Source organism: Aethina tumida, chromosome 3 (genome assembly GCF_024364675.1).
Source record: "Aethina tumida isolate Nest 87 chromosome 3, icAetTumi1.1, whole genome shotgun sequence".
NCBI classification, from domain to species: Eukaryota; Metazoa; Arthropoda; class Insecta; order Coleoptera; family Nitidulidae; genus Aethina; species Aethina tumida.
The window spans coordinates 9,518,999-9,540,468 of record NC_065437.1 but is presented as its reverse complement, the minus strand read 5'-3'; the positions used below and the strand labels follow the sequence as shown (position 1 = coordinate 9,540,468).

At 33.9% G+C, this 21,470-nt stretch overlaps 6 protein-coding genes and 1 long non-coding RNA gene across 9 annotated transcripts; 4 read left to right on the top strand and 3 right to left on the bottom strand.

Moving 5' to 3' along the window:
• Positions 1–36: 36 nt before the first annotated feature.
• On the top strand, positions 37–1,716 carry LOC109608565 (glutathione S-transferase). Of its 2 annotated transcripts, XM_020025012.2 has the most exons (5): positions 37–334; positions 399–542; positions 601–768; positions 817–959; positions 1,018–1,716. In XM_020025012.2, the coding sequence occupies exons 2-5, from the start codon at positions 407–409 to the stop codon at positions 1,162–1,164; spliced, it is 594 nt and encodes a 197-aa protein (XP_019880571.1). In that variant the 5' UTR covers positions 37–334; positions 399–406; the 3' UTR covers positions 1,165–1,716. The 2 variants fall into 2 exon arrangements, with proteins under 2 accessions (XP_019880571.1, XP_049820516.1); XM_049964559.1 differs by lacking the exon at positions 37–334 and having other exon boundaries at positions 342–542.
• A 556-nt stretch (positions 1,717–2,272) lies between these two features.
• Positions 2,273–2,708, top strand: LOC126264945 (uncharacterized). Its single transcript, XR_007547521.1, has 2 exons — positions 2,273–2,443; positions 2,502–2,708. It is a non-coding gene; the product is annotated as an uncharacterized LOC126264945 (long non-coding RNA).
• A 1,863-nt stretch (positions 2,709–4,571) lies between these two features.
• LOC126264778 (uncharacterized) lies at positions 4,572–5,797 on the bottom strand. Its single transcript, XM_049964063.1, has 4 exons — positions 5,473–5,797; positions 4,848–5,422; positions 4,689–4,791; positions 4,572–4,640 (listed from the first exon to the last, which is right to left on the bottom strand). The coding sequence occupies exons 1-4, from the start codon at positions 5,668–5,670 to the stop codon at positions 4,572–4,574; spliced, it is 945 nt and encodes a 314-aa protein (XP_049820020.1). The 5' UTR covers positions 5,671–5,797.
• Positions 5,798–7,993: 2,196 nt separating this feature from the next.
• LOC109608607 (threonine aspartase 1) lies at positions 7,994–10,650 on the top strand. 2 transcript variants are annotated; one of them, XM_020025099.2, is made up of 5 exons: positions 7,994–8,147; positions 8,559–8,649; positions 8,702–8,830; positions 8,951–9,744; positions 9,802–10,650. In XM_020025099.2, the coding sequence occupies exons 2-5, from the start codon at positions 8,631–8,633 to the stop codon at positions 9,892–9,894; spliced, it is 1,035 nt and encodes a 344-aa protein (XP_019880658.1). In that variant the 5' UTR covers positions 7,994–8,147; positions 8,559–8,630; the 3' UTR covers positions 9,895–10,650. The 2 variants fall into 2 exon arrangements, with proteins under 2 accessions (XP_019880658.1, XP_049820441.1); XM_049964484.1 differs by lacking the exon at positions 8,559–8,649.
• LOC109608606 (girdin) lies at positions 9,889–16,377 on the bottom strand. The gene is made up of 11 exons (XM_049964483.1): positions 15,888–16,377; positions 15,621–15,827; positions 14,639–15,093; positions 14,499–14,580; positions 14,129–14,434; positions 12,690–14,075; positions 12,144–12,632; positions 11,849–12,087; positions 11,717–11,792; positions 11,421–11,655; positions 9,889–11,361 (listed from the first exon to the last, which is right to left on the bottom strand). The coding sequence occupies exons 1-11, from the start codon at positions 15,942–15,944 to the stop codon at positions 11,048–11,050; spliced, it is 3,846 nt and encodes a 1,281-aa protein (XP_049820440.1). The 5' UTR covers positions 15,945–16,377; the 3' UTR covers positions 9,889–11,047.
• Positions 16,378–16,659: 282 nt separating this feature from the next.
• On the top strand, positions 16,660–17,767 carry LOC109608615 (replication termination factor 2). Its single transcript, XM_020025119.2, has one exon. It carries the CDS (start codon positions 16,734–16,736, stop codon positions 17,625–17,627), a length of 894 nt encoding a protein of 297 aa, XP_019880678.1. The 5' UTR covers positions 16,660–16,733; the 3' UTR covers positions 17,628–17,767.
• On the bottom strand, positions 17,756–20,926 carry LOC109608614 (WD repeat-containing protein 6). Its single transcript, XM_020025117.2, has 4 exons — positions 20,725–20,926; positions 20,192–20,670; positions 19,545–20,136; positions 17,756–19,493 (listed from the first exon to the last, which is right to left on the bottom strand). The coding sequence occupies exons 1-4, from the start codon at positions 20,798–20,800 to the stop codon at positions 17,791–17,793; spliced, it is 2,850 nt and encodes a 949-aa protein (XP_019880676.1). The 5' UTR covers positions 20,801–20,926; the 3' UTR covers positions 17,756–17,790.
• Between the last annotated feature and the right edge of the window lie 544 nt (positions 20,927–21,470).

The following is a 21,470-nucleotide window of genomic DNA, read 5'->3' as shown; positions in this document are numbered from 1 at the left end:
ATATTATTCCTTAACCTTTGTTGATGACAATGTCAGAGATAGTTTATGTTATTTCTATTCCTTTAAGTGACTTTTATAAAAAAATAAGTCACTTTAAAACCGTAGCAGCAACGAATCACAGCGTATTACTAGCGCATGCGCATGTAATAATAAAACTGCAATGTTTTCATCTGATACTATTTTGGTGAACTGTCGAAAGGCGAAATTTTGCATGAGACACAATATAGGGAGGTGTTAAACATATAATTGTTGCCTAGTGATAAAAATTAGTTTCGCCTGCATCTATGAAACAAACAAACAGACAAGCATAAAAGGTGGATCACTTAAAGATAAGGTAATTATAACGTCAAACCAAGTGTAGTTAAAAATTGAATTAACTAATTTTCGTATCTAATTAGATAAAAGCATGGCACCTGCATACAGGATTACCTACTTTGATATCCCAGCGTTAGGTGAGCCAGCTCGTTGGCTCTTCACCTACGGCGGAATAGATTTTGAAGATCGTCGCCTCACATTTGAAGAATGGCCAGCATTGAAAGGCCGTAAGTTATAACTTATAATTAAAGTATTATATTACTAAGTATTAATTATGGTAATCAGAGACTCCATTTGGACAAGTGCCTATATTAGAGCATAATGGAAAAACAGTATCACAAAGTGTGGCTATTGCCAGGTATGCTGGAAAATTAGTTGGTCTGGCCGGAAAGGACGATTGGGAGGACTTGGAAATTGACTCTGTTGTAGACACCATGAATGAACTTGAACTAAGTAAGAAAACTTAAATTTACAATTCTTATCTTTAATATAAATTTGTAGAAGTACGTCCTTATGCTGTCGAGACGAACGAAGAGAAGAAACAAAAGTTGAAAGAAGATTTGTTAAAGGAAACCATACCTTTTTATTGTTCGCGTTTAGATGAAAGAATAAAAAATAATGGAGGTTACTTTGTTGGAGGTCATGTAAGTATTTGTTCTTTAATAGTCAATGAGTTTTTGTAATATTTTGATTTACGTTTAGCTCACCTGGGCCGACGTTTACGCTACCAGTCTTTCGTTTCTCTTTAGAGAACTCCTTGAAGGCTATGCTAACTTGAAGAAACTTCGGGAGGCAATTATTGAAAATAAAAACATTAAAGAATATTTGGTCAAACATCCAATTCCATAATATCTAGTATTACTGCATCATAATAATAAATTTTTGATATCTAAACCTTACACAACTATTTTACTTAAGCCTCTTTCTTTCATACTGGTTTAACTATTTCAATGGACTAGCAGTAAATGACAGACAATATCATAGATGTCTTAAAATCTAATTGTGTCTCCTACTCCCTAATGGCAGCCTGGCATCTGGTAATCTTCCAATAGCTACTCTGAGAACATTAATAGTAGACAGGATCGGATATATCCTAGTGAAAGAAAGGAAGGTTTTCTCTAATGTCCAATACTGTTAACCAAAACTCGTGCCTTTATTCATCAATTTTATTGAATAATTCATTTGCAAGTTACATTTCCAATTTAATAATTATATACAAGTAATTTTAAAATGCTTTAAGTTATAATTTAGTAGTAGATTCAGATATATAATTACACTAACACTTAATTTAGGATTGTGCTATTTTACAAATAATTTATTTTACTAATGGGGTTAACTAAACCAATCATGGTCTTGATTCTATTTAATATTATCTGTACCTGTAAAACAACTTTAAATAAAAATCAATTTATTATAAAACAATTTATTTCGTTTATAATATGTAATATTGTTTGGTGCTTCTAATATACAGTATTTGATGTCTGTACCACTCTACATTTTACTGCTAAAAGCTATTATATGTTTAAAAATATAAAGAATCAGCAAATCAGCATCAAGATCATTTCATTCGGACTATCTCATTACGATAAACTTCAGAAATATCTTCAGGGAATTCTTCTAATTTTTGTTTCCTTGCTTAAACAGTGCTTCTTTAGTAATTTCTAAGTAGTGCTCTCAATATGCAATATTAGGCGTCCATTGCCACCACGAACGAATAGAACGAAAGACTCGTTTTAAAAACCTAAAAATCTTTATCAAGTTACATACAGATTTATAACAAAAAATACACACCATAACTAAAGCAGCTCTGTTAATTTGAACAAAACCAGCAGCACTAAAATCAATAGATTCGGAACATCTCATAAGCATTAACTTTAGCAATTTCTTCAGTGAGTTGTCTTCGACCTGGGGGTCTACCACGAACCCGAGTGAGATATCTCACCCGGTGAGTTAACTCACTTCTGAAATCAACGTGGCAACAGCGCATTTCGTGTTTATATTTGGTAAATTTTAGGGGAATTCAAATTTTAGGTTAATTTATATTTACAAATTTAAAATTTGACATCCAAACAAAATTCATACAAGTGCAAAAATTAATGTTTAATTAACTTGGAATGGTTAAAGAAAGGTTTGTGTATATTTTAATCATTAAAATACAATTTGTGAACTATCAATTTATTTATTAGGTGTGCAAGTTTGAAATGTTTTTCTATCAAGAGTCCGTACATAAAACATATTGAAGGAAAAGGTAATCGCAAACAACTACTTTGTTGGTAGGACACCCCGCTACAATACAACATATTCATTTAGTTGTTTATGAGTTAATAAGATATTTTTTTTCGTGGTCAACATGACGAATGTTGAGCCAAATAAATAGCATTTGTGGTCTGTGATATTTTTTTTGTTTAATCAAAGAAAAAGGCATAGGAAAGTGATTAAATTCTTGTCGAGACAGCAATCGTGCTGTAACCATTAAGTGGCGATTACAATGTTATTGTCAAAGAATACGAAAATCGACCAAAGAAGTTTGAAGATGAATTACAAGTATTATTGGACAAACATGATATACAAACACAAACAATGGTGGCGGAGGAGTTAAATGTTACTCAGTAAACCATTTCCGATCGCCTGAAAGGCATAGGAAAGCTTCAAAAGGTTAGAAAATGGATTTCACACAAACTGAATGAATAACAGAAAAACTACGTGACATGATGCTTTTACGCCATAACGAAAGGATATCACAATCAAAAATTAATATATTTTGAAATTTTCAAAGACAAAAAAATAATGGGTAATGGGTAACAACATTGAGTGCGAGATCGGATAGGTTTGGGTAGATGAAGATGTAATGTGTGCGGTGGGATCCGAAAGTACTAGTGAGCTACGTCCGTCCCCGACAACAAATGATCAATGGAGTTCAATGGAAGATGCAGTTCTTGTTTGGAATGGTACCCACAAATTTCTTGAGAGATGAGCAAAATATATAGAACGAGAGCGCCGATACTTTGATTAAAATCCAATCTTGTCATCGTTCTCTCATTCCAATCCAATGTATGTGCCCAAATACATTTTCAATGTTACAATTTAATTTTCCAGGATATATGGAGCAAACAATACGTCTTGTGATTTCTGGGAAATTATATTTTTCAGAAAAACAAGAATATAAACATTATAATGTTGTACTTACAATTAAGTTTTACTATTTATCTTTTTTCTATAAATGTTTAACCCTTCAACATTTTGAAGATATCCTTCTTATCTTGAGTGTTAATAACTTAAGTTGATTCAATGTATTTTTTACTTTTTGAAGCAATTACTAATGGGAGACTTATAAACTAGTTACAAATGAATGCTTGAAAACTAACTGAGGTATAAAAACACAAAGCTGCAAGTAGCTACGATTTTCAAATTATATATTACAACAACATATATTAACATAAGCATAAAATTAAATTTACCTTACACAGGTAAACCTTTGATGTTGAGCTAAGGATTTATAAATAGATGGAATATTTCAACAATATATGAAAGATATCTATTAGTACCCCACACAACTTAATAAACTCTACCCCACTTAATTATATGATACATTGTACAGTATAAATTAAATTTTCTTCGTTAAGGTTTGACAATTCTTCAATCTTAATTGAAAACACAATCAAATCATTTGTTTTATTAATACCTAATAAACAACGGAATTATTTTATATCATAAATATTTTTTATTGCTACTGACGTAACATGGTCATAATAGATTTAAAAAATATATAATATCAACAAAACATTCAACTTGAACTCACGACAAATTAACCTAAATTTAAAACTTTATATATTACTAATTGATGTAAATAAATATAATAATGTCTTTAAAACACTCAAGGTATCAATATATATCAAGAAATCCACATAATCCGAACTCACGCAAAATGTGACAAATCTCACTCACTCAACACCAACCGTGTAAAGTCACCGGTTTTGGGTGAGATATCTCACCTGTAATACAAGTCACCGGCATTGTAAAAGGCGTTTGGACACCCCTACATGAATAACGTCATTCGAACCGAATAAAATATCTCATAGATTTTCGTAGAAGTTCTCCTGGACTTTTTTCATTACCAAGTAATAACTTATTAATATAATGATTCAATTATTTTTATTATTATAGACTTTATAGTGGAGAAAATATTGTAAACAAAGACGAAATGCGATGTTGCCACATTGATTTCATAAGTGAGTTAACTCACCGGGTGAGATATCTCACTCAGGTTCGTGGTAGACCCCCTGGTACCAATTTATAGAGTAAATTCTATTGCCTGTGTTTTCTCCCTATAAAACTGATAAATGTACATGTGCCACATTGTTTTCTGGACATACCTGGTTCATTATTTCCTGACATAGTAAGCAATAAAAGATGGCAAGCTGAATCACTATCAACACTGAGTGAAGAACTCCAAATAGTCCATGCCAGAATTCAACACTAAACAAAATAAAAAATTAATATTGTTTGGACCCTTCTTCACTAATTATAGTTACTTGGTTCTCATTAAATACATCTCGAAGCATAGAGATGGAATGCTATTAAACAATTGTAGAAAAAGTGGCAAAGACATAATTTGCTTTAACCTTTTGGCGAACTCCAATAAGAAAATGTGATGTTTTATTATCTTTAACAATTGTGGCTTAAAATTTGTTTGATCCTGACCTGGTTCAATGATCAACTTGCTGATGGCCGAGTTGAGAAGTTGGAACTGCATTATAATTAACTGCAGAAAAGTGAAGATAAGATAATCAAATGTGATGACGTTTAGAGTTATTAAAGGAAGGATTATACATTCAAGTGCAAAAATAAACTTTTTTCCCAATGTTTTAGGTACGTAAACGTACACTGGCAAACTTTTGGATGAATATAGTGACATGAAAACCAATATAACGATGGCCACATACATGTATGACAAACAAATCTTAGCTCCTTTATGGATCAATCTTAGCCTTTTATTAAATTTATTCTTGATGGGCTCATTTTCACACCTCCAGAAATCCTTCAAATCTTTAAATAGTTGATAAAATTCGTTTGAATAGAGAAAATTCGCTATGGTTTTTGATAACATCTGAAATATTTCTATTTAAAACAAATATGGGTTAATATTGTATAAAATACTTGAACCAGCATCACCAACGTTACCAAGGCGTCTTTTTCATCTGGATTAAGGAACAAATCCACTACAGCAAGTAATGCAAGAAACGTTCCTGCAGAAGTTATGGCAATGAACCCATAGTATTTTTTGGGTTTTGCAGGATTCATGCCGATATACTGCAAACAATTGAACCAAAAGTTTATGGTTTGATTATACGACATTGTCGTTGGATGAATGAAGTCTGACTGAACTTCTATTGGGGTTAAACTGTGGTTTAAATATGCTAGGTGATAATGGGGTGCTAATGCTCAAATTGCATATCTATATAATATAATATTCATAATTACATTTAAATGTGATATTAGAATTATAAAAGGTAATTCTAACTAAGCAATTGGACTTTTATTCACTTTATAATAATATATATTTTAGATGAAAAGTCTGACGTGGAAATGAATTATAAAATATCTACATTGCATTTTTATTAATCGTTTAACACCTTAATAATCCATTACCAGTTTGTATTAACCAACCTTGACACACGAATATAAAATTTATATTAAATTTATTATTTTATTTATAAAGTTAATTAGGTTTGCAAATCGAAACTTCTCCGAAACTTTCTAAAATTTAGTACTTTTGTTGTTTTCCGGATTTGTGTTAGTTCCAGAGAAATACGAGTCACTTCCGTATAGGGTTTAAAATATTTAATACATATATGTTGTGATTGTGACAGTGTGTGTGAATGTGAGTGTGAGTGTGTATGACTTCTTTTTTCGTTTTTCGATTTTCTTTTTTTTTATTCGTTATTCTTTTCCCATTTTCCATTGTTCTTTTCCTTTTTCCTTCTTCCTTTACCCTTTTCCTTTCTCCTCGTTTTCGTTTTTCCTCCTTTTCATTTTTCGTTTTTCCATGTTATCGTTATTCATTATTCGTTACTCGTTATTCCTTGTTCGTCGTTCGTTGCTCGTTGTTCGTATTTAGTTTTTCTATGTTTTTTCTCGTTGTTCGTTGTTAGGTGTTCATTGTCATTATTTCGTTGTACGTTTTTCGTGTTTCGTTGTTGTCACGGTCACAGTACAATCACGGCACAGTTAGAGCACAATCATAGTCACATCAACACTCACAATCACAGTCATAGTCGCTCTCCCCAGGTCGCTTTGGTAAGGGAGAAAGCTCTAGCAGCCGTTGTTGCTTTGAAATCTTTCTTCCTTTCTAAACGCCTTTCCTCTTCTCTTAAGCTGCGCGTTTTCTCTTCACCTATGCTCTTCCTATATGGGGCACCGCCGCTCCTTGGCTCATTGGGTCCCTGCAAGGGACCTACATGAGGCTAGTGAGGTCGGCCCTTGGTGTCCCATACTATGTTCGTAACAGACAAGTCTGTTTCGAATACAACATTTCCTCTCTTTCGGAGCTGCGGCGCAAGCATGCCCTCAATCTCCGGAGATCTATCTTTCAACACTTTAATCCGGAGATTGCATGCTTGTATGATATCCAACCCTGTGAATCCGACAGATACAAGAGACCTTGTCTCTTGGCTGTCTAGACCTCTGCGTCTCTTTGGGACATCTATGTCATCTATGTAGCGATTGTTACGTACCTCTTTATTTTTCCCTTCTTTCTATTTTCCTAAACCTTTATGGTTAACTACTCTTAGGCCATGATCTTCGGATCGGTGCCCGAAGAGGGGTTTTTAGTCGGTAAAGTCCGGCACTACGTCTTGTAGATTTCCCCCTCTTTGTTCCAATAAAAAAAAAAAGTCATAGTCGCAGCACAGATACAGTACAATCACAGTCACACATACACAGTCACAGCACAGATACAGTACAATTCATAGTCACATTAATAGTCACAGTCACACCAACACTCACAGTCACAAACGCAGCACAATCACAGTCACACCAACACCAAAGCACAGTCACAGTCACACCAACAGTCATAGTCACGGTCACAGCGCAGTTACAGTACAATCATAGTCACAGTCGCACCAACATTGACAGTCACAGTCTCGGTCACAGCACAGTCACAGCAGTCATAGTACAGTTACAGTACAACATAGTCACAGTCACACCAACATTCACAGTCACAGTCACGGTCACAGCACAGTCACAGCAGTCATAGTACAGCACAGTTACAGTACAATCATAGTCACAGTCACACCAACATTCACAGTCATAGTCACGGTCACAGCACAGTCACAGCACAATTACAGCACAATCACAGTCACAGACACAGTTTTATTTGTTATTAGTTATGTTTGTTGTTATTTGTTATTTTTTATTTATCAAAGAAATATAGAGTACATAAAAAATAATTAATAAAGTAGAATTAGCCAAATATTATTTTTGTAGAATATAACCACGTAAATAACAAAAATAAATTACATATAGATTTTTTTAACATTTTTCTCTACATATTTTATTAAAACTGAAATCTGGCATCTATGCGGTATAAAATCTCCTATACAAATTTCAAATCAAATTGACGCATGCGCTAAAATATTCTTCTACAATATTACCTATATTCAATTTTTAATGGTATATCTGTTATTTATACACATGTATATTTTTCAAAGTATTTAATGATCCACAGTAGTCTATTATAATTCTAATTGATGATTTGCAAACATAACCAATGTTTAAGGTTAGGTGTTCAGTGAATGACTATTGGATCAGTTTATATTTTATTTAAATTAAAAGTAAGCTTTTATTAAATTTAATATAAATACTATGTATAGATTTTTTCATCAAGTTCTTCCTTTTGTCTACACATACTTTTAATTTGTTCATAGAAAGCTTCTCTTCCAAGGAGTGAGTTAATAAAGACAGTAATTGAGAAACATGATCTAACACCCTTCTGTTCGAATCCAGAATTGTTCTCAATGTTACTTGGTGCAAAACTGGAGTTTCAAGCTCTTTATGTTGCTTTGCTTGCTTCAAATATCTGTAACATTTTTTTTAACTTTGTTGTATAACTAAAAATTTTGATTTTTTCATTTTTCTCAGAAACTAGTTGATTATTAGATGATGTATTGATGTAGGTAGAAATATCGAATTGGCGTCCTCGTTTTGAACGAAATCAAAATTGAATTGTTCATATTTACTTTTAGGACATTAATACCCAAACAAATTCTGGATTTCTTTAAACTAAAGTCAACAAATGACAGTCAAAAGCTAATAAGATGATAGCTGTTCATTGTGGTACAAAAATGTAATTAGTGTCTGTATTACATAAATTAATTTAAATTTGTAGGAGCTGGGTATCACAGCAGCAAACAGCATAGACACTACAACAAATTATCCAAAAAAGCCTGCAATGCGGGTATGGAAGTTATTAGGAATCACGGTTCAGCTTTGGAAGCTGTCAAAGCTGCAGTTATGGGTAAATCCTGATTTATTGTGTTTTATTTCATACTTTTAAGAATAATTTTGACAAATTTTGAATACTACAATAGTCCATTAAAGGATTATCAGAATAATTAACATTCTTCTTTGGTTTTAGTTCTTGAGGACAATCCCCTGACAAACGCGGGCTTCGGCTCGAATTTAAACACGAACGGCGAAGTGGAAATGGACGCGTCTGTGATGGACGGAAAGTCGTTGCTGTACGGCGGTTGCGGCTCCGTGCTCAAAGTTAAAAACCCTATAGAATTAGCATATCACATTTGTTTGAACCAATCGAAACCATTGCCTTTGGGCCTGATTCGACCCACATTGCTCGTTGGCAAAGGCGGCCTGGAATACGCCAAGGAGGCTGGACTGACGACTGTCACCAACAAGAGTTTGGTGAGCAAAAAAGCTCTGAAGGGGTTGCACAAGTATAAGAACATGTATCAACAAACCACCGCAAAACTGGACACTGTGGGGGCCGTTTGCATCGACGAGCGCGGGCACGTCGCCTCCGCCTGCAGTTCCGGCGGGCTACTCTTGAAGAAACCGGGAAGAGTGGGACAGGCGGCTTTGTACGCCTGCGGAACGTGGGCGGACAGTTTCAGTCCCGACGAACCCTGCGTGGCGGTCTCGACTACGGGCTGCGGTGAACATCTCGTCCAGACTCAGTTGGCCAAAGAAATTAGTGAAGATCTGAAATTTGAGACGTGTGAAACCACGGGATTGCACAAATCGATGACTGAGAAGTTTATGCATTCACGGTACCTTCATAACGTTGAGAACAAATTGGCTGGGGCATTGGTGATACACGCTAATGTCAAGAGGGATGAAATTATGGTACTATGGGGCCACAGTACACAAACCATGAGTCTAGGATACATGACAATAACAGACAAGTTCCCTAAAGTAAATGTTCATTCATTTAATACAGTATAAAGTATATTAATAATGATATTGTTGCAGGGTGTGATATCAAAACTGCCAGATGATGTTTCACAGGGCCAGACAGTCAACGTGGGCGGAACATACTTTTATAATAAAACTGATGTATCATAAAAAGCAATTTTATTTAGGTATACAATAATTTAATATTTGGTAATAAATAACTTAATTTAAAAAGGTTTTGTATAAAGATTACAAAATGTGCATATTAAAATACTAAACTTCCTCACATCTTTCTAAAACATTTTTTGTCATAATTATAATACTCTATCTGAATATATTACAGTAATCCGCATATTTCACTGGTTATAATTGTTCACTTGATATAAACTAAAATCACAGAGTTGTTGCCTTTAATTTAGAGCAATAATTATGACTAAAACTGTTGGGTTAGTATAAAAGTATAAACTAACAAATAACAATCAAAATTTCGTTTCTAAATTTATCACAATTAGTACATAACAAATAATACTGTAATTTAAAATCCAATTCAAATACTGTAAAAAGCAGTCAATTTTATAATATTTTGATTTTCGAATACTCATAGGCAGGTACTAACAAGAAATAATGATTGTTATTAAATCTTAAACCTAAGGACGTATTTCCTCGCTGACTAAAAACTATTTTTAAGGCATTGAAAGGCATTTTTTCACGTCTAAAAAAATAATGGAACAATAATGGTTAACTTTAAGCACATTGGTAAGTACATAAAAATGGAAGTTCAATAAAAATTGGAGAGATCAAGTAACTGTCGATTTTTTACATTAGCGGCCATAAAATAAATTGAGGTAGCCCATGTAAATTATTGTCTTTTAAAAATCATATATAAATTACTATATAATTTTAGGAACATGATCCAAATTCTGAATACTAGGCAAGAAAATGTGATTTATTATTCTTAAATAATACTAATTACAGTTAATTTTATATAATTTTACAGCTGCTGATAAATTTTCAAAAATTCAATTGCACTAATTTCATGGCTCTGTGTTTTTGTGATGTATTTTCGATATGAATAATAAGATAATTCGTTCAAAAGAAATAAATATTGTAAAAATCTCTTTTCTTCTTAAAACATCATGTTATGCATATTAGTTTATGAGCCTCAGACTTAAAAAGCAATTCAACCACATAATTTACTAATGAAATTTGAAAATTTTTATATACTCATTTCTTATCACAAATAATATATCTTATGTGACGTTTAAAAAAAACTAGTTCTGGTCTGTTTTAAAATTAAGTACATTGTTTCAAATTTTCTCCTTCTTCATACACAACCATATTCATACCAGACTGCTGTTTCTTTAGGATTCTCTGGCTTCTTCCTTTCACCAGATTCCTCCTGCACTTCTTCTGGTATGTTGGGCTTAGGTGTGGGTGGCTTGGGTGCCTCTCCAATCACTGTTGAAATCCTATTGTAAACCAGCATTGGGGGCGTGTTAGAATTCAGAGGCGGGTTGCTGTTAGTAGTGGGCGGTACAACCGGAGGTGCGTCTTCTTCAGTCAAATACACGGTTCTTCTAGAACCGACTGAGCCCAAGCTCAAGGCGCTGCCTGGTTCTCTGTTGAAAATCTGATCACCTGGAATAATTTCGTTTTATCCAATCCGTCCGTTATTCAAATGGAGTTTTTAAAAATACCTGCGACACTGTTTCTATGAGCCAAGTCTCTGTGCGACCTGCGCAATGCGACTTCGTCCCTCGGTTTGTGACCGTAAAGACTACCGCTCACGTTCCTTTTGAAAGGTTCGCTGCGATGCCCGGAATCTTCGACACTGTTGTCGGAGTCGTTGCCCGCCGACTCACCCGACCCACCTCCGAGTGTGAACTGGGATTGGGTCAGTCTTGTCGCGTCTTCGTGCCAGGATCTTCTATTCTAAAAATCGACAACAAACATGTTATGATTGTGGACAATAATTAAACAGTAACGGACTTACTCTGCTGGGCACTTTATTTATTATGTCTGAACCTGCTTTTCTCACTCTTCTTACCAAAGTGGCTCCAAACCCTTTCCTATAAAATAATTATTAAATAATTAAATATACTTCGAATATTTTTGTCATGTGTACTTTTTTGAAGAAGCGTTGTCAAGTTTCCTGTAGTGCTCCATAATTTTCTCCTCAAGCTTTTCCTTCTGCCTACACAAACTATTTACTTTGTCAGTAAAAAGCTTCTCCTCCAGATGGAAATGTTGTTTATCTTCCAGCGAGTGAGTCAGTAAAGAGTGGTATTGCGACAGTAACTGAGAAACGTGATCCATGAGCGCCCTCCTGTCTGAATCCAGCGACTGATTCATCTCAAACAACATCTGTAACAAACAACATGTAAATAAAACACCCAAACACACACCATAATAATACTAACGACGCATTTTTGATGCAATTTGGCGTTTTCCAGTTGCAAACCGGAAACTAAGTCGGATCTGGTGTTCAACTCGCCCTGCATTTCAGTCTGTCCTAAGCTGAGAGTGCGGAATTCGGTCCTGACGTTTTTCAATTCCTCCATCACGGCCCGGTACTCAACCTTCAGTCGGTCACTGGCCGTAAATAAGTTCCTGAAATCGTCCTTCAATTTGGAATGTTCCGCCCTCAAGTTAGCCAAGCTTCGCGAATCCGATTTAAGGGACTCCTTCTCGATTTCCAACGATGATATTTTGTTTTCGTGCGTGTCGTTTTGTTCCTTCAAAACTCGAATTTCGGAGCGCAGGTCGCGGTTTAATTTTCTTAGGTTTTCTTGTTCCTTTTGTAGGCCCTCGTATTCGGTGTTCAGTTGTTCGTGAATTGTTCTCAGTGTTACTTGGTCCAGAAGCAGGGTGTCGTGCTCTTTGTTTTGCTTTTCTTGCTTCTTGAATAGCTGTAACAAATCAATTTGTTTTATACTGAGTTATTTAATATAAAAATATTGATTTACCTCATCCTTCTCAGCAACTAGTTGACTGTTAGCTAATTGGAGGGCAGTTTGTTGCGCTTGAAGGGAGTTTATTTGTGACTTGTAGGTGGAAATGTCGACCTGCATTTTGGCGTTCTCGTTTTGTAGGATACCATTAATACTCTGTAAATTGATGATGTCAGCGCTGAGTTTGTCGCATTGTTCACTCCATTCTTCCTTAATTTTGGCAGCGATTTCTTCAGCTTGAACCATGAAACTTTTATTCATGTTTTCGGCACATTTTTTGCAGGCTTCTTTGTCACCTTCACGTTCTTTCAGGATCGACATGAAAGTTTTTGAGATGTCCGGATTGTTGAGCATCTTTTCCACGATTATATTTATGTCATTGTCTAAGATATCCAGACTCAAACCAAGTTTGTCCAAGTTATTTTTGAATTTTTCGTTGCTCACTTTTTCGTTGATCAAATCTTTTTGCAGAGTCGTGATTGTTTCGGTGTGTATCGACGACTGGGACAGCAATTCCTGTGATCTCTGCTCAAATTCTTGCAGCTTCTCCAACTGACTAGCCATATTTTCATTTTCTTTGATTAATTTATTTAGGTCTTTTTCGAATTTCATGTTCTTTTCTATCTCTTTGTCTAAAGATACGTCCTTTATTTCAATCGACTCCTTGAGCTTCGTCACTTCTTTTTGCATTCCGGTATTCTCTTTTTCTAGACTCGCCAATTTCTCCTGCAGATCTTTGCACAACTTCTCATAGTCCTTGCCTTTGTCTGCTTGAACTTGCAAATTGTGAAGCTGGTCTGATACTTGGGTAACGGATTTTTCGGCATCGTCCGCACGTTTTTTAATGGAGTCGCACAACAGTTGCACTCGTTGCTTCTCTTTAGTGAGATTTTCAATATTTTTTTCCAGGTCTCCTATTTTTGCCTTCTCGTTTTGAAGATCTTGCGATTGCCTGTCATACATGATTTTATTCGTGTCGACGCTGTCTTGCAATTTCCTATTCTCTTGAATTGCATTTTTGAACAGGTTCTCCAACTCACCATTTTGTTGGGTGAGTCTTTCACAACTTTCTTGAAGCTGTTCGCATTTCAGAACCAGCTTTTTCTTGTCCTTCTCTAATTCCAATATTTTATTGGCACTTTCATGGAAGTTATGCTCTTTTAATGAATCAATTGTGGAGTTTAACTTTTTGATTTCCAATTCTAATTTTAATGCTCTGGCCTGAGCATTATTGGTTAGTTGTTCTGATAAACTGTTGTCTCCCGAATTAGTTTCTTCATTTTCGGAATCTACGCTGATGTTTAACGTGCTTGTTTCTTGTAGGACTGATTTTGCTACTTGTTGTAGTTGCAAGTTTTCTTCAATTAATTCCTGAATCTTTTCTCGTGCCGAATCCCTTTCCTAAAATAATAAATATTTAATACAACATAAAATAAATAAGACAAGGACCTGACCAAAGCAATTTCGTTGATGCTCTGTTTGGAAGCCAATAGTTCTGCTTCCAATTCCAAAACTTGATCAGCCCTCTGTCTAGTTCTGGCCAACTGGGTCTCCAACATTTCCCTGGTTTCCAACAACACCCTGTTGTCCTCCCTCAACTCGTCCACCCTCACTTTGTAAAATTCTGCGTCCGCCAATCGTTCTCTATATCTCTGGACTTCAGTTTCTAACCTATCCGCCCTTTCTGCCCGTTCACGCATAGCATCCACTTCATCCCTGTAGAGTTTTGCTTTTCTTGCTTCCGCTAATAAATCGCTATTCTGCAGCGAGTAAAATATTGCGTTAGACCTAATTAATACCTATTAATTGGGTGTGTTAACAAACCTCTAATTTTAACTTTGATACAAGACTGGTGGCATGTTCCAATTCCTCCTTACATTCGGCCAGGAGTTCGGTTTTCTCTTCCCTAGTAACAATTAACAATTAACATAATCATTTAAATTAAAACGCATCGATATTCTTACAATTCTTGTCGTTGCTTTCTCAATCTCGCCTTCCAGTCCGCCAGCTCCACAGCCAGGTGGTTGGACTCCACTCCCTCAGTAGGGCCACTGTTCACACCTCCAGCATTCTCCTGCCCTAAATCAATCACCCACTGTTGCAACAACTTGTCCCTTTCGCCCGTCAACGTCTTAACGTGGGTGTACAATCGCTGGGGTAGCTGCTCAGACCAGTCAACGGTGAGCACTAGGTTCTGTTCGTCGGTGACGCGTTTTATGCATTCGACAATGTCGTACTGAGCTTCCGGAGATAGTTCTTTGATGCGAGTGATGAAGACCTCTTTTGTGGGACCCTGGACTGCGCAACCGAGAAGGAGCAATATAAGGAGTTTTAGTTGGGACAAGGCGGCTTCAGACGTTGGGGCCCTACCCAAAGTCACGCAATCGGGCAGTGCAATCACAACTTGACCCAGTTCATCCTGAAATGATTAATTGACAATCTTCATTTTTTATTTATATACGAAAACAGTAGTTTTCAGTAATTAATACATATTTATTATATTATTATCCAGTTATTAAATGCATTCCATTTGATCTATCAATCAATTAATGCATTGCACGAATTATTAAATAAAATTATCACACATTCACTTTATTAATATTAATATAACAACATTATTCAATAGATTAAAGTCCACCTAATCAGTATTCTTCAACTATATTGTTAAACTGTCTTTAATCATCACATAAATCATATTAGTATTTAAATTATTTTTAAATAAAGAAACCCTGTTGTTTATAATAAAATAAATTATATAATTAAAAATCAAATTGCTGTACTGCTAGTCTGTAGTCAAGTACTATAATATAAGTGATTTTCACTTATCTATATCACTTCTGAGAAATTTAATATGTTATTGGGCAAAAAATAATTTATATAATTTAAAACAGATCAACAAACAATATTATTTAATGAAATACACAATATAAGACATTATTTACTTACTTCATAAACTGCCTTAATATTTCTCACAATGCAATGAAAGATTTTGATTCTTGCAGCAGTAATATTCAACCCTTGTAAATGAGTGGTGGTGGGTACTGGTTGTGATGGCTCGGGGTCAATTTGCAGAAGCACCTCATTTATCGGTCCTCCATCAAAGAAGGTCTCATAAACCTGCAGGGTTTCTGGCTTTTTCACGCATGTTGCAAGCTAAAATTTCGATGTTGTTGATGTAAAGGGGGCACTGTACTGTTTGAAATGAGATCTTACCCAAGTAACCAGAGGTCCAGTTAAGAACTCTTCAATATCAGTCGCTGATGCGGCCATTTTATTTACATTATTAAATAATACTGCCTTAGAAGTGCCTATTCATCTCGCGATTACATTGAATGCGAGTCGGGAACAATGCTGAATAAAACACACATTGTACAGGTGTTAGCTTCATTCACACGCACTAACGTTTGTCTTCAGTTCATCTGGCACATGTCGTCTCGGGGAACACATTAAATTTATTCACACGACAATTTTAAAACGAAGTAAAAGTGTTTTAGTTGTTAAATTCTATATACAAAAGATTGCAGAAACAAAGATGGTACACTCAGGATCTCACTAATACCGCTACTAATTTTTTAAACGCGTTCAGATTTTAACGGTTCATTTTAAGTTTATGTTTTGGTTATTTTGTTTAGTGGTTTAAATTTACAGATTGTTTGTTTAGTTTTTAGTAATATATAGATTGAATTATAACTTTTGTTTAGGACTGTATAACCTCCACATGTATGGTGGCGTCATCTAACTAGAATTATATCTAAAGGCCTGGAATCTAACATAGATTTCATTTTTACAATGAAGAAATTAAATTAACTTTATGGTTCTTAAATATTGATTTTTAATTCACAAGATTTATTATCTATTATTCACACATAAACTATTACTATACATATATTAAATTTTATAGTAAGGCAAATTAATCAGCTTATTACCTGTGTACATTGTGAAAAAGAAACCTGCAATCAGAATACTTTGTACCTGTCAAAATATATAATTCATGACAATCATAACAAACATAAAATTTACTTTGTGTGCCATACATCGCAGTTAAGTAATTTTATAAGCATGGGTTGTGATGGTGGTACTATTCCGCGTCGTGACGAACTCGTAAAAGTGAAAAAGAAACCCGAGGCGAAGGACAAAGACGCAGAACTCGCATTCAAGTGGCAGTGTTGTACTATAACACAGGAATTATTGCAAAATCCCATCGTCGTTTGTCACATGGGCAAACTGTACTCGAAAATGGCATTGATTGAAGCTCTACTGGACAGAAGCACACTTCCAAAAAGCCTCAAGTACATCAAGAGTCTCAAGGATGTTAAGGACCTTAACCTGACACCCAATCCAGAATATAAGGCCGATGAAAGGAAAAAAGAGGGAGCAATTGATCACCGTGCAGTCCCATACATTTGTCCAGTCCTGGGACTGGAAATGAATGGTAAATACAGATTTGTAGCACTATGGAGTTGTGGCTGTGTGTTTTCAGAAAGGGCATTGAAAGAAATTGGCACACATAATTGTCACAAGTGTACCAAGCCATTTGAGGATGAGGATGTTGTGGTGATCAATGGAAATGATGAAGATTTGGATCTAATGAAAGTGAGGATGGAACTTAGGCAAATGAAAAATAAAAAAAACAAAGAGAAGAAACCTAAAATAAAAGTAGAAGATGAAGATGAGAAAAAAGACAACAGTTCACAAAATGGTGAAAGCTCCAAGCTTAAAAGACCAAATATTGTAAAAGAGGAGGGTCCTAATAAAAAGATAAAAACCATTGGAAATGTTATAGCCACAGGAAAAGTAATGAGTCAGGAAGAAATGAAGAAAATGAAGCCAGAGTATAGTATTGCAAAGGATAGGCAAGCCACAGATGTATACAAATCATTATTTACTAGCCATAAATCTGAAAAAGAACAAGACAGGGCACATTGGGTTACTTATAATCCTTTTTATAATTAGCAGGGTTTGTTAATTTTAAAATAATATAATTAATGTGTAATTTACATTTAAAATATAATAAATATTTATATGAAATAATGTATTTTTTCTACAAACTAAAAAATGTTACTATAAATAAAGAAAAAAAGTTTAATTTTTAATTTATTTTCAAATTAAATATCATTCATTTTTTTTTACAAATTTTAAGATATTCAATTCCATTGCCATAAATCACAACTTCATCATTAACAACGTCAAAACCTTGTATGTCGGCAATAGCAGTTTGATATTTTTCAAGGTACCTGCAAGAAATATTATCATTTGAGTAACTCCACTTGTAAACTGAAAGACGCTGGTCAATTGAGACGGTAAGAAAATAATCATCCAGAATTTTTGTTCCAGTTATCTGGGCGCAGTGAGCTCCAACATCCTTAAAGACTTCTTTAACATTAATACATAATTCTGCATTATTTTTTGTAACAGATAATAAATTTAGAATTATAGCATTATCATCGCCTCCAGTTAAAATAATATAATTATTTGTTGATATTTGTTTATACGAAAAACTGTTTATTCCCGATTGATGAGCCCTTTTTGAAATTACAGGTGTCACATCCATAGAATCAATCATTTGATCCTTGTTCCAAAATACAAGTTCACCGTCTGTGGCCATTGACGCAATTATCGAGTCAAATCCTCTAATTTTTGTGACGCATTTTAATTTATAAAACACGTCGTGCTTCAATATAATTTTAAAATCATCATCCAAATAAAATATCTTTATGTAACCATTAGAACAAGCTGCAAATATGTAAAGTGTATTCTCATTTTGCCAAAGATGCAAATCCATTATTCTCATCTCAGAATCCTCGGACTGTAAAGGTGCATGGTACGCACTTATTTGGTTACAGGAAGTTGAATTACCTAGATTTACCACAAGTCTCCATAATATAATTTGAGCCCTTCCACCTGCCGAAAATATCATATGCTGATTTTTAAAAGAAATCACTTCAATGGTTCTAATGTTGGAGAGATGAAATTTAAGATTGTGCAGAGTTTCAAGAGATGGCTGTTTTATTTTACAGATTTTTAAGTTCGTGTCTTCGCCGCCAGACACTAAAAACTTATCAGAACCAAGAGTAATGCTTTTCAACGAATTAATTTCGTTTGCATGTAAACCTTCCACAAGATCTACTGGTAACAATGAATTTGTGTCAATTAATTCACAAAAAATATTTTTGTCTTTAATAAAGACATAATGCATGTATTTCTCAAATTTCAAGAAGTCCCAAGATCTGTGTCCACCTCCACACTCTTTCTCATACACTGATGTTCTGTTTTTGTAATCCCACATCACAAAAGTGTTTCCGGAAAAGCCTAATATAAATGTATCTACGATTTTCGCTAGCCATTTAATTGGAAGCTTATCTGTTGCTGATAATGTAACACAATTATTAGTTATATCAAATATTTTTAAATCACCATTTCTGCCCAGAGCAAATAATTTATCTTTACTGGTCGATAAACTGGTTATGCCCAAATGACTTTGTATCCTTTTAAAAACAAAAATTGGGGCTAATTTGTCTATTGCAAATATATACATGTGACCTTTCCTATCGCCAACGGCTATAATATTTTTTTGAATGAAACAAGCAGTTGTGCTCCATCTTTCCTTGCTGGGAGGTAAAATGTGTATTGAAACAGGAATAATTTTTGCATTCTCAATGTAAAATAAAGTCATTAATCCATCACTTTGACTTATAAGAAAAACACTACAACTTAACCAGTGGAATGAAAATATCCTGGATTTTAGTGGGGATGTATATTCTGAATAAAGAACTAAATCGTCGCCAATATTCCTGTAGATAAAAATTTGTCCTTTATATCCTGGAAATTGATAAAATTAGAAAATTAATTTGTTGTATTTCAAAGATGTACCTGAGAGAGAAATAAACTGTCTGCAGTCAGTTGTTTGTAGCAAGCAATAGTTATTTAAATCTACATGTTTCTTAATAAGCTTCCACTCTTCTTCCTTCTTGTTATAAAAATATAAATTTGCATTTTCCGTCAAACAAACTAAATTAAGATTATTTAATATGCATACACTTTTAGGTACGCTATCTGGTAACTTGAGTGTTTGACTATTTACATTTGACTTAAGAGAATACAAAGATAAGCCAGAATTTCCTCCCCCAATAACAAGTAAATTACTTTTAATATCACAATCTAATGCCCATATTGAACTGGCTTGGAATGCACTAATTTTTCTAAGCATTTCCCCCTTGTATGACCATAAAATAACTTGTGAATCTTCACCACCAGTTATGAACATTTCATTTAATATTTTACACCTGAACACTCTTGAGGTGTGACCAAAAACTTGCGTCAAAAGTTCAATTTTTACATGTGGATTTTGTAATTCTTTTAAAATGTTGGCGGAATTTATTTTCCATAATATGGCAGAACGATCATCAGAAACACTGCAAATTGTTCCTGTTTCGGGATTGTAGTCTATAGAAAATATCACTCCCTGCAAAGCATCAAAGACTTGAATCAATTAGCTAAAATATATTATGTAAACTTACCTTGTGACCGTGTAACCTTGCACTAACAGGGCAAGTTTCCTCATCAATATATTTCGATGGCCACCAAATGAGTACTTCATTAAAGACAGTTCCTGATATTAAAATCAAATCATTAAAATTATTATTGCATATGAAGGCACTGTATAAAATACATTGTGCCTCACAGATGACTTCTTTGTCAATTTTTAAATGCTTTGTCAGAAGTATGAACTTGTTGTTCATAGTTACAACTGCAATTTTGTATTCATCACTCCAATTTGCACACAGTATCCATTCTTTTAAGTCTGTGAAATTGTCTTCACCTAATTCTAAACATTGGGAAACTTTGATAGTTTTTATTAATGTTCCTCCATAAAGTAAAATATTGGTTGAATTAATGTTCGGAACAATGCCATAAATTTTTTGTCCTTTGAATATTTCATACTTTTTTATTAGTTTTTTTGTGATTTGAGAATATATGTGTAAATATCCACCAATTCCTAAAATATGGCATTTTTATATGATGAAATTATAACTTATTAATATTTCTATACCTGCCAAAATGTAGTTCTCCCATGTTTTTATACACGTTATATCAGTTCGTATTAGTTCACTTGAAAAAGTTATCATTTCTATAATTAATACTTTTTCATTTATGGAATTTTACATATTAAATTGTTAAGACAATTAAAACATGCTGAGATAAACATAACCTCAACATAATCATCTACGAATAGTTTGTTGGTGACAATTGTTTTAAATAAAATAATTTCATATTTCAGGTAAATAAAACAAGAAAAATTTTAAGTAAGATTATAAGTATGTAACAGCTTAACATAATAATTATTAACATAAATATTTTATCAAATATTATTGTAATAAAAAAAATATTCTCTAAATATTCTATGAGAATTTTATCTTTTTATTTGGAGGTTCTCTATCTGCATCTTTTTTGTAATTTACTCCGTGTTTTATAAATCTTGCAGCTGCTCCTTTATCTATTGTAGGTTTTATGGTATTTCGTTCATGTGCCTAAAAATTTTATAAAACATAACAAAATAATACCATAAAAATTAAATGTTGTACCTGTTTTGCTTTCATCATATACTCTTTTATTCTTGTCAATTGATGTTTTATATCATTCGAATTAGGATCTTCCCCTTTACATCTTAAGTACAGCCAAAACAATGTGTTTAAAGCATAATTAATAAACAAGTCATAGTCCACTTTTTCTTTCACAGTCATTTTTTCGTATAAATCGTTACTAAAAGCTATATCAAGAAGTTTTCCTATCTTTTCA

Coding starts and splice junctions, on each gene's coding strand:
- LOC109608565 (XM_020025012.2), top strand. CDS start 407: ATGGCACCTGCATACAGGATTACCTACTTTGATATCCCAGCGTTAGGT. Junction 769..816: donor CATGAATGAACTTGAACTAA/GTAAGAAAACTT, acceptor ATAAATTTGTAG/AAGTACGTCCTTATGCTGTC. Junction 960..1,017: donor GTTACTTTGTTGGAGGTCAT/GTAAGTATTTGT, acceptor ATTTACGTTTAG/CTCACCTGGGCCGACGTTTA.
- LOC126264778 (XM_049964063.1), bottom strand. CDS start 5,670: ATGTCGTATAATCAAACCATAAACTTTTGGTTCAATTGTTTGCAGTAT. Junction 5,423..5,472: donor CGTTGGTGATGCTGGTTCAA/GTATTTTATACA, acceptor GAAATATTTCAG/ATGTTATCAAAAACCATAGC. Junction 4,641..4,688: donor GTCAGGAAATAATGAACCAG/GTATGTCCAGAA, acceptor TCAGTTTTATAG/GGAGAAAACACAGGCAATAG.
- LOC109608607 (XM_020025099.2), top strand. Junction 8,831..8,950: donor TGTCAAAGCTGCAGTTATGG/GTAAATCCTGAT, acceptor CTTTGGTTTTAG/TTCTTGAGGACAATCCCCTG. Junction 9,745..9,801: donor TAACAGACAAGTTCCCTAAA/GTAAATGTTCAT, acceptor ATATTGTTGCAG/GGTGTGATATCAAAACTGCC.
- LOC109608606 (XM_049964483.1), bottom strand. CDS start 15,944: ATGGCCGCATCAGCGACTGATATTGAAGAGTTCTTAACTGGACCTCTG. Junction 14,581..14,638: donor AGAAAGCAACGACAAGAATT/GTAAGAATATCG, acceptor AATTGTTACTAG/GGAAGAGAAAACCGAACTCC. Junction 11,656..11,716: donor TAAATAAAGTGCCCAGCAGA/GTAAGTCCGTTA, acceptor GTCGATTTTTAG/AATAGAAGATCCTGGCACGA.
- LOC109608615 (XM_020025119.2), top strand. CDS start 16,734: ATGGGTTGTGATGGTGGTACTATTCCGCGTCGTGACGAACTCGTAAAA.
- LOC109608614 (XM_020025117.2), bottom strand. CDS start 20,800: ATGATAACTTTTTCAAGTGAACTAATACGAACTGATATAACGTGTATA. Junction 20,671..20,724: donor GGAGAACTACATTTTGGCAG/GTATAGAAATAT, acceptor GCCATATTTTAG/GAATTGGTGGATATTTACAC. Junction 20,137..20,191: donor CAAGGTTACACGGTCACAAG/GTAAGTTTACAT, acceptor GATGCTTTGCAG/GGAGTGATATTTTCTATAGA.